The 10,101-nt window shown below is 53.3% G+C and overlaps 1 protein-coding gene across 1 annotated transcript; it reads right to left on the reverse strand.

Annotated features, from left to right (window-relative positions):
* Positions 1 to 8,577: 8,577 nt before the first annotated feature.
* On the reverse strand, positions 8,578 to 9,567 carry LOC132320279 (olfactory receptor 14A16-like). Its single transcript, XM_059832552.1, has one exon. The coding sequence runs from the start codon at positions 9,565 to 9,567 to the stop codon at positions 8,578 to 8,580; it is 990 nt and encodes a 329-aa protein (XP_059688535.1).
* Positions 9,568 to 10,101: the final 534 nt, after the last annotated feature.

Below are 10,101 nucleotides of genomic sequence, written 5' to 3' on the forward strand. Positions count from 1 at the left end.
GCCTGCTTCAAACTGGTATGGGGATGAGAGGAGAGCTCTCAGAAAGAAAGATTCTTGTATAGGAGAGACTGTGAAAAATGTAGCGGGTTGGCTTTTCCCTTCATAATAAACAGGTTGGTGATCTTATTTGTGTGAACCGTTGAAATGACAAAGTACTCCTTTACTAAGAAAGTAGAAGAAGAAATTTGGGATGACATCTGAGTGTCTTCCACAGACAAGTGTCGGGGCACATCTTTCCCTGCCACAGCTGTGTTCCTCTGGCTCCAGCTGCAGCTTTGTTCCTTTCTCTTCACCTTGTGGTAGGGAAACAGGGACAGCCCCCATCCTAGCTCCTTCACCCTTGGAGGGTCAGGCTTTCCTTCTCAGCCATATTTCTCCACCGGAAAGCCTTTACTCAGCCTTCCTCCAGAGCCCAGGGAGAGGAGTGGGCTTGGGGGCTGGATTCCCACAGATCTTGACTCCTTCGGTCCCCTTTGAGATGGGAGCCTTTGCCACCAGGGCACACAGCCGACTCCTCTTCAGCTTCCTCACCAAGAGCCCCGTGGCCTCTTCTGCAAAGCTGTTCTCTGACCACTTGGCCCCTCTGGCTTTTTGCATGGGGCTTTTGGGTTTACTCCACCCCAATGTACAGGACTCTGCCCCTGCCTTGGCTGGATTTCAGCATGCTCCTGAAAGTCCCATTCTGCAGCATGTCGAGAACCCCCTCAATAGCGAATCCAGAATCTCAAGCAGCAGCTAACAGAGACCAGAGCTCTTGGGTCACTGGTAGATGGGCACTGAAGGATCCTCCCCTGGTTTAACCTAGGAGAGGCTCAAGAGAGAGTCTGTAACCTTGTCACAAAGGCATAAAATGATACTCGGTCTCCTGTAAAGAGCAAACTCCTTGTGGGATATTGAACGGAGTTTGTGGGAATGTATAAAGCTTGTTTTGGGGGTGTTTGAAGAGGACTGTAGGAGCACACCAAGATTATGCTAGGTTGTTCAGAAGGGCCAAAGGCGGGGAACTGGAGGGATCCAGGTCACTCAGAGAGGAGACAGCATGGGAAACCACAGTGGAGGGCCAATGAAAGGGACCAGCCCCATGTCAACAAGGTGCTGATTGGTATACGTGCCTGGGTTAGCCTGGCACCTGATTCCTGCCTTGCTTGAAGGTGGGTGTGACATCGGATTTTTCCCAGTCATCAGAAACCTCCCCATCATCATGATCTTTCCACCCTGTTGGAGAACAATCCCACCTTGACATCGCCCAGCTTCCCTGGCAACATTGAGTGCATCCCCTCTGCTCCCAGACACATGTGAGCCCAGTTTGCTTCTGTGCTCTCTACCTTGATGTTCCCCCATTGACCAGTGGGTCCCCATTTTCCTTCACCTTTTTTTTTCCCCCAAAGTGCAACAGCTTTTTTCGTTGTTCATTACTTCCCCCTTTAACAATTTTGACCTCTAGCTATGCTTCAGCTTTCCTAATGCCACACATGCCAAGACTTGGACAACCTCTCCATCCAGGGTAGAAAATCCATGTCTCTATCTTCCCTCAACTTCCTACCATGCATTGAGCAGCTGGTCTGTCAGCTCTCCTGGTCCCATGGCTTCCACTGCTGTCTCCCATGGGATCCTTGCAAGCAGAGCCTTGAACAACCTAAAGTCTCTTCTCCAGCGGGCGAGGGTTTGGGTGCATCCTACATGCCTCCTACCAACATCTTTCCCCATGCAGTGGTCACACTGCTCCCACACTTAGGCACCTTTGGGTGTTTATCTGAGGTCCAGGTCATGGCGTCCATGGGTAGGACTAAAGAGAAAGGAGGCCCCTGTGTCCCAGTGGAGATCTTGTCCAGGGGTTGAGCTCTACAGGACCACATAAGGGGCAATGGGAAATGGCTCTTGCTGCTGCAGGAAATACAATAGCTTCAGCAGGACAGGGGATACAAGCCCACCAGGCAGTGATGGGGACCACACAGTATGGTGGGTGCAACACCCCCCATCCCCACCCCGACCCAGGACTGGGGTTAGGGGCCCAGGCATCTTGGCTCTGCTGGATGTCTCTCCAGTGAGCCCAGAAACCCCAACCCTGGGAAAAGAAATGCCGAGACATTTCACTGCTGAGAAGGCAAAAGCTGGCTGAAGGCTTGGGAGCACTAGTGCAGGTGTCCCACCACCTGTGGAAGAGTCCAGGGAAGGTTCCAGAAGAAGAGACCTCACAGGCACCTAACACAGCCACCAGCCTGATCCTGGCCTTCAGAAAGGAATGACTTCACAAACACAGATGCCAGTCATGAGCCTTCTGCTGGCCAATCAAGTGCCCAAGCATCAGTGACATCATAAGCAACCTCTAGCTGCTGGCATGTTACATACTCAGGCAGAAGTGACCTCACAGGTACCAAGCCTAGTCACCAACCCTCGGCTGGCCTAAGCGGTACTCTGCTACACATGACTTGACACACCTACGAGCTTGCTCATGGTCTCTCAGGTTCTCAGGCAGCAGCACCCTCGTAAGTGGCGTTCAGGCCATATGTTTGCTGCTGGCCTGTCACAGACTCAGGCAGAAGTGACCTCACAAGCACCTAGCTCATCCATGAGACTGGTGCTGGCCTATCAGGCACTCAGGCAGCAGTGACCTCCAAATCAATGTCCAAGTGGTCCGCCTGTTTCTGGCCTATCAGACCTTCTGGCAGCACTGGCCGCAAAATTAACATCCAATCCAGGTGCCTGCTGCTGGCCTGTCCGGTACTCCTGAAGGAATGACCTCATAGGCACTGAACCCAGCCTTGAGCCTGGGGTTGGCCTGCCACCTGCAGAGACAGGGGTGAACTCCAAATGAGCATCCAAAGCGTACGCCAGCTGTGCAGGTACCTGGGACTACAGCAGCAGTGACCTGTCATGGTTTAACCCCAGATGGCAACTAAGTACCACACAGCCGCTCACTCACTCCCACCAGGTGGGATGGGGTAGAGAATCAGAAGAGTAAAAGTGAGAAAACTCATGGGTTGAGATAAAGACAGTTTAATAGGTAAAGCAAAAGCCGTGCAGGCAAGCAAAGCAAAGCAAGGAATTCCTTCACCACTTCCCATCGGTAGGCAGGTGTTCAGCCATCCCCAGGAAAGCAGGGCTCCATCACGCATAACGGTTGCTTGGGAAGACAAATGCCATCACTCCGAATGTCCCCCCCTTCCTTCTTCTTCCCCCAGCTTTAATTACTGAGCATGACATCATATGGTCTGGAATATCCCTTTGGTCAGTTGGGGTCAGCTGTCCCAGCTGTGTCCCCTCCCAACTTCTTGTGCACCCCCAGCCTCCTCACTGGTGGGGTGGTGTGAGGAGCAGAAAAGGCCTTGACTCTGTGTAAGCACTGCTCAGCAGTTACTATAACCCCTGTGCTATCAACACTGTTTCCAGCACAAATCCAAAACACAGCCCCATACTAGCTACTGTGAAGAAAATTAACTCTACCCCAGCCAAAACCAGCACAGACCTCACATTCAACATGCCAGACATTGGGCTGCTACTGGCCTACTGGGTTCTCAAGCAGAAGTGACCTCACCAGCAGCTACCCTAGACATAAAGCCTTTTGCTGGACTTTCATGTCCGCACAGAATCATGTAGATTGAAAAGGATCTTTGGAGATCATCTAGTACATCCCCCTGCCTAAGAGGACTCAGCTAGAGCAGGTTGCCCAGGACCGTGTCCAGGCTGGTTTTGAGTATCTCCATGAATGGACACTCCACAGCCTCTCCAGGCAGCCGGTGACAGCCTCATGCACCCGTGATGCAGAAATCCGTTTGCTTGAGTTCAGGTTGAATTTCCTGGTTTTGAGGTTCGGGGCCTAAACCATGTGCCCTGGGTGGGAAGGCTGAGGGACACGGGCTTCTTCAACCTGGTGAACCTCCTCCAGTGAGGGTCGTCATCCAAAAGGGATAAACTCACTGGAAACGTTTTAGCAAGAAAGATGGGAAATGATAGATATAGAGAGAATGAAGGAGTTGGCTGAAGAGATAGTTAGCCTGCTGAAAGACAAGGGCAGGCTGCTAACTCCCTGAAGCTCAAAGCAGCACCTGGGTAGTCAAAGAGATCTGGCTGTGCAAGGAGTAAGGGGAGGGGAAAACTGGAGAGCAATGGAGGGGCATAGGTCCAGATTGCCTGCCGAGAAGACACCTTTAGACCTGGCCATTTTGTCAGGACAGGTGGAAAGATTCAAGCGGTTAAATACAGAGGACCATGGACAAAGAACTGGCAAAGCAAGTACGGGGCAAGTCAAGGTTTCTTCTCCTGCAATTAATACTCTTCCTGGAAATTCCCATTCTTACATGGTGGGAAAACATTGTCATTTTATAAAAAAATACTGAGTCGTCTCGGCTGGTGAAAAGGTGCTCTTTTGAAAAACTGCAAGCAGTTCCAGGCAGAGCTCAGTTGTCTCACCATGGACACTGAGGGACGCTTGTAGAGGTCCCAGTGTGTCTGAGGTGGTTCCCCATGGCTGGTCACTGTTACACAGGACAGGAGGTCTCCTGCAGGAGACCAGAGCCCCTTGAGAGCTGCTGACAGAGGCCAGGCAGAGGGTCCCAGGACACCTGCACTGGCACCAGCCATCTCTGTCCCTGTAACTTAAGACATCTCTGTCCCTGTAGCTACATCCCACCCCAGTTCTGGAAACCCTTTTTTCTTTCAAAATAGTAATTAAAATAAATGTTCATTAAGTCCTCCAAAGACTTGTATTTCAAACAAAACAAGGCTAAACTAGGAGGAAATAATCACAAAGAATTTAAAAACACCTGAAAATTCCATTAAAAAGATCTTTGTTTTAGATCTTTCCTCATTTGTTCTTTGTTTCATTTTGATTGATGTTTTCTGAACATTTCTATCACAATCAGGCCTGCAGTATAAAAAATGTTATTTCTATGTCTGTCGGAGTTCCCACTGTGCTAAAAAGCCTCCCCACACAGGAGCATCCATGCCACTCCTCACTTTTTGCACAAAATGAGTCACTCACCAAGGTGGCAGGCTCTCTCAGCTGACAGGGGGAAGCAGGGTGGCCAACTTCAGTGAAACACCCTGGGTTTGGGTGGCCAGATTTGTTCAGATTAGACCTTGGGAGGTCTATAGAAAACCACTCTGCTCAAAGCGGGGTCAGGTGTAGGTCAGACCTCGTTTCTCAGGGATTGGACCATCTGAGTCTTGAAAACATGCAAGGACAGAGGACTCCACAGTCTCTCAGGGTGACCAATACTTGCCTCATGGTAAAAAAGGTGAGCCCCCTGCTTGCTGTGAGGTGCTCCTCAGCCATCCCTTCTCCAGGCTGAACAAGGCCAGCTTCATCAGCCTTTCCTCACAGGGAAAATGATCCCACCCCCGGACCATCTTCGGGGCCCTTCACTAAACCCACTCCAGCTTGCCGGCCCCTTTGCAGTCCTGGGGTTCCCAAAACCGGACACAGTGGTCTGGATGTGGTCTCACAAGTGCCAAACAGAGGAGGGGAGTCCCTCCCCTCCATCTTCTGGCCACGCTCCTGGTCACACAGCCCAGGGCCCTGCTGGCCTCCCTTGCTGCCAGGGCACGTGGCTGCCTCCTGTCCAGCTCCCTGCCCACTGAGACCCTTCCTCCAGAGCTGGTCCCCAGCCAGGCAGCCCCCAGCCTGTGCCATCGTCAGGCTGAGTCCCCTGCAGGGGCAGAAACTGGCACTTGTCCTTGTGGGTTTTCGTGAGGTTCCTGCCAATACGTGCTCTCCTCCTCCTTGAGCCCTTTCGCTGAGCAGAGCCCTGGGAGACCTTTTTACCAACGTCTAAGGCACTGAAGGCATTGAGTCCCTCAGCCCCATCTGGGTCTGCTGGTATGACACACCCCCCCATCATTCATCTTCCCTGTTCAGCCTTTTACTGCAAACACAGGGACTGAAGCTCTCCATTTTGCTCTCGATGCTGCCTGCACTCCCCATCAGCTCCAGCTGAGCTTTAGCTTTCCTAAACACATGTCCGCATGCTCAGGCCACATTTCTAAATTCCTCCTTCCTTGCCTGTCCCTGCTTCCACCTCCTAATCTTTGTGTGGTGGCTCCCATCCCTGCACCAGCGCAGCCCAACTGCCCAACACGTGCTCCCAGGGCCCCCATCATCAGACGCTGCACAGGATGGTGTATGTATGGGGTGGGGAAACATCCTCCACCACAAATCCCCACGCCAGACCTCCATGTCCATCCTCACCAGCTCTCCTTCTTTTGTAGCCCACCAGTGCCCAGCCCCGGCCAAGACCCTGCCGTGTCCCATACAAGGACTCCCAGACAGCCCTGCTCTGGGGTCTGCCAAGGTCTGGGCAAGGCAGGAGGCTGGGGCAGGGCTGGCCATTTCCTGAACACAGGCACCAAGACCAACAGCAGGAAGGAGATGGCCACAGAGCAAAACCACCAATAACTGGGTGAGTGACCAGTGCTGGAAATGGCCGATGGGAGAGGCTGGGGCGTGATGAATGCCCTGGAGCACCTTCTCAGTCCCTCCATGCCACCAAGGGCACAGACCAGGCTCCTTTCTCCTGCACCTGCATGTCTTGGCTCCCTACCAGGAGATCGGGCTCTGCACCACACACCCACTGGAGCATGTCCCCGCCCTGCATGGTCAAATGTCTAAGAAAATACTGGTGCTGTCATCTCCTGGGCACTTTCCAGCCCAGCCCAGCCCCTCCCCACCTCTTCCCACCTCCCTTGCCTGCTCCCCAGCCCAGTCTGGGCTGGCCCCACAGCAGTGCCCACCACAGGGTGCTGCAGAGCTCTGGGCATTAAGCCCACAGCCCCAGCCCCTCTGAAGGGCACAGCAGCTGCTGGGGGGCAGAGGGGGGTCTCAGCCTCCCCATCAGCCCCCGGGCTGGAGGCTCACCATGGCATGAGGAAATGGAGGTTAATGAAACTGCAGGACTCCTGCTCTCAAGTCCAGAAGATCCCCACCACAGAATGAACATGCACTCCGGTGTCAGCCCCTCTCCCCACCCCAGCACAGGAGTCCTGGCCAGGGGAGAGAGCACCCTGCCCTGAGTGGGTGCCTGCAGAAAGAGGTTTCTCTTTCTCACTGGTTCCTTCCTTCAAGTCCAGAAATGCTCCCTTGCTCTTCTCCAGAGTTATCCCTGCTCTCCAGAGAGCCTTTCCCCAGGTGAGCACATCTGCGCTGGCCTGGCTGGCTGTTCCTGGTTCCCACCCCATGCTCCCTGCAGGGCCCCAAGCTGGCAGTGCTGCTCTGCAGAGTGGGGGGGCTGTGGTGCCCTGGGGCCATGGGGTGACCCTGCACTGGCCATGCTGCTCAGGGTGAGAAGCAGACCCAGCCAGAGGAGGTCACTGCTTCTGAGCCCCTTTCCATCTTCCCTGTCATCTCAGTAGCCAAGGACAGTGCTTGGTAGGACAATGGGGCGTCTCCAATGGCACTAAGGGCAGGGGAGGGCTGCACTAGATCCAGCCCACAGGCTTTCCATCAGAGTGTGAAGAACCACTGTCTAGTCGCACATCCCTTTGCCTTCTGGCTCCTCACAGCCTCTCCTGGCATTGCAGAGCCCTTGTCAACCTATGGTCTCCTCAGGTTCACATTTCCTCTGCGAGACTCCTCCTTGGATTGTCACTCGTTCTATGAGGTGCCACTCACTGCCCACCCAGACTCACACACTGTCCCTGGAGATGCCCTGACTTCTCCTGGCAGCTCCCGATTCTGCTCCGGGATGGCATCTGCTGTCATCCCCACTGCAGGTGGGACAGTGCCTGGCAGATAAGTCAAAGACCCGTTGCTGTCTGAGTTGACATGTGCAACCAAGAAGGGAGGTCTTCATCCAGCCCTTGGTCACAAACAGATCCCCCTGGCACTCTGAGCTTGTCCCTCAGAATCCATCAAGAACCCAGAAGAGCTAAAGTCCTTTTGAGAGAGCAGCTTCTTGGGTCTATTCCTGAGACCAGATTTGGAAGGGCTGGCCAGCCTTCTGGCCCTGTCCTCAGGAGCCCTTTTGGTTATGGTGGTGCTAGAAGAGAGGCCAGCTCTGACACAGTGGTTCCCATGGCCCACCCGTGCCTTCAGCCGCAGGGATGGCCCTGTAGAGACAAAAGGACTGTCACAAGTTACACGAGACCTTAGGGGTGACACAAAGGCAAGGACACAGCAGGACAGCGTGGAAGTGAGGGGAGACCAGCACTGGAAAAGCCGTGTTCTGCTGCTGGCCATGTTCGTGGCTCCAGGGAAGCAGCAGCCCGGACTCAAAGGCAGCCGAGAGGCAGTGCCCTCAAGACAGTGAGAGGCAGCCCCAGTGACCATCAGGGTTGCTCCTCCATGGGGCAGCTGGGCATTCGCCTCCTGAACCCCTCCTGCACGCTGGGGCTGCTCCCCCAGGTCCAGAGGAGATGTGGGAGATAGGAACTGAGACAAATATTTTTCAACTGCTTTCTTTATTGAGTTTATCTAAAGAGAGAGCCTGGATCCACAGGTACATGAGGTACTTGGGTCAAGAAAAAACAAGTAGAAGGCTAAGAATAATACTATCACAGTTAAAAAACAAACAAACAAAAAAAACAAAAAGCAAAATCCAAACCCTAACGCAAAGGAAAAATAAAGACACATATGAGGAAAAATTAGTCCTGGCTTTTTCTGAGATACAGTGGGACCCCTAGTGGGATAACGGGCACCTTATTAATCTGAACTCGATCATATTCAAATACTTTCCACAAGGCTTCTATGATTTCCTTGTTCCTCACACTGTAGATGAGGGGGTTCACTGCTGGAGGCACCACCGAGTACAGAACTGCCAGCACCAGGTCCAGGGATGGGGAGGAGATGGAGGGGGGCTTCAGGTAGGCAAAAAATGAAGTGCTGATAAACAGGGAGACCACAACCAAGTGAGGGAGGCAGGTGGAAAAGGCTTTGTGCCGACCCTGCTCAGAAGGGATCCTCAGTACAGCCCTGAAGATCTGCACATAGGACAGCACAATGAAAACAAAACATCCAAAAGCTAAAAAAGAACTTAATGTAAGAAGCCCAGCTTCCCTGAGGTAGGATTCTGAGCAGGAGAGCTTGAGGATCTGGGGAAGTTCACAGAAGAACTGGTACAGGACATTACCCTGGCAGAGGGGTAGTGAAAAGGTATTGGCCGTGTGCAGCAGAGCATTGAGAAACCCACTGCCCCAGGCAGCTGCTGCCATGTGGACACAAGCTCTGCTGCCCAGGAGGGTCCCGTAGTGCAGGGGTTTGCAGATGGCAACGTAGCGGTCATAGGCCATGACTGTGAGGACATAATATTCTGATGATATAAAAAATAGAAACAGAAAGACCTGAGCAGCACATCCCCCATAGGAGATGGCCCTGGTGCCCCACAGAGAATTGGCCATGGATTTGGGCACAGTGGTGGAGATGCAGCCCAGATCGAGGAGAGAGAGATTGAGGAGGAAGAAGAACATGGGGGTGTGGAGGTGGTGGTCGCAGGCTATGGTGGTGATGATGAGGCCATTGCCCAGGAGGGCAGCCAGGTAGATGCCCAGGAAGAGCCAGAAGTGCAAGAGCTGCAGCTCTCGTGTGTCTGCCAATGCCAGGAGGAGGAACTCCATGATGGAGCTGCTGTTGGACATCTGAACCCTTTGTTCACAAGGCACTGCCAAAGGAGGAAAGCACACTCACAAGTTAGGACAGCTCTGAGCAAATCTCTTCCCATTTTCTGCCTTTCAAAACCCAACCCCTGAAAACACACAGTGCCTCCCTCTTTTTTTTCACAATCTTCTTGCCTCTCCCTGCCTGGAGCTCTGGTTTATGCTGGCCAAGGGTGCCCTGAGGAGCAGAGCTCTGCCTGTGGGCTCCCAAGGAGTTATCCCTCCTCCACAGCAGGGGAGACCTGGGAAAGGGGGTGACAGCTTCTGAAAGTCACTATTCCCCTCATCTGTAATCCACTTCAGCATATTCCTGCAGGAGAACCTCAAGGAATCTCCTGCATGTCCTAAAATTGTAGTAACGTGAGCAGAGCCAGCTCGCTCCCGAGCCCTCCACACTGCATTGTCCAGACCCACAGGTTAGGGTGGGCTGAAAGGCTTTGCTCCCATGGACGCAGCTGCACTTGCAAGTTTCTCCTCCTCGAGGGTCAGGCTGCTAAGCAGGTGGCTCAGCCTGAG

The sequence above is a fragment of the Gavia stellata genome, chromosome 34 (assembly GCF_030936135.1).
Source record: "Gavia stellata isolate bGavSte3 chromosome 34, bGavSte3.hap2, whole genome shotgun sequence".
Taxonomy (NCBI): domain Eukaryota; kingdom Metazoa; phylum Chordata; class Aves; order Gaviiformes; family Gaviidae; genus Gavia; species Gavia stellata.

Excerpts from the sequence above, each read along its gene's own strand:
- LOC132320279 (XM_059832552.1), bottom strand. The coding sequence starts at position 9,567 with ATGTCCAACAGCAGCTCCATCATGGAGTTCCTCCTCCTGGCATTGGCA.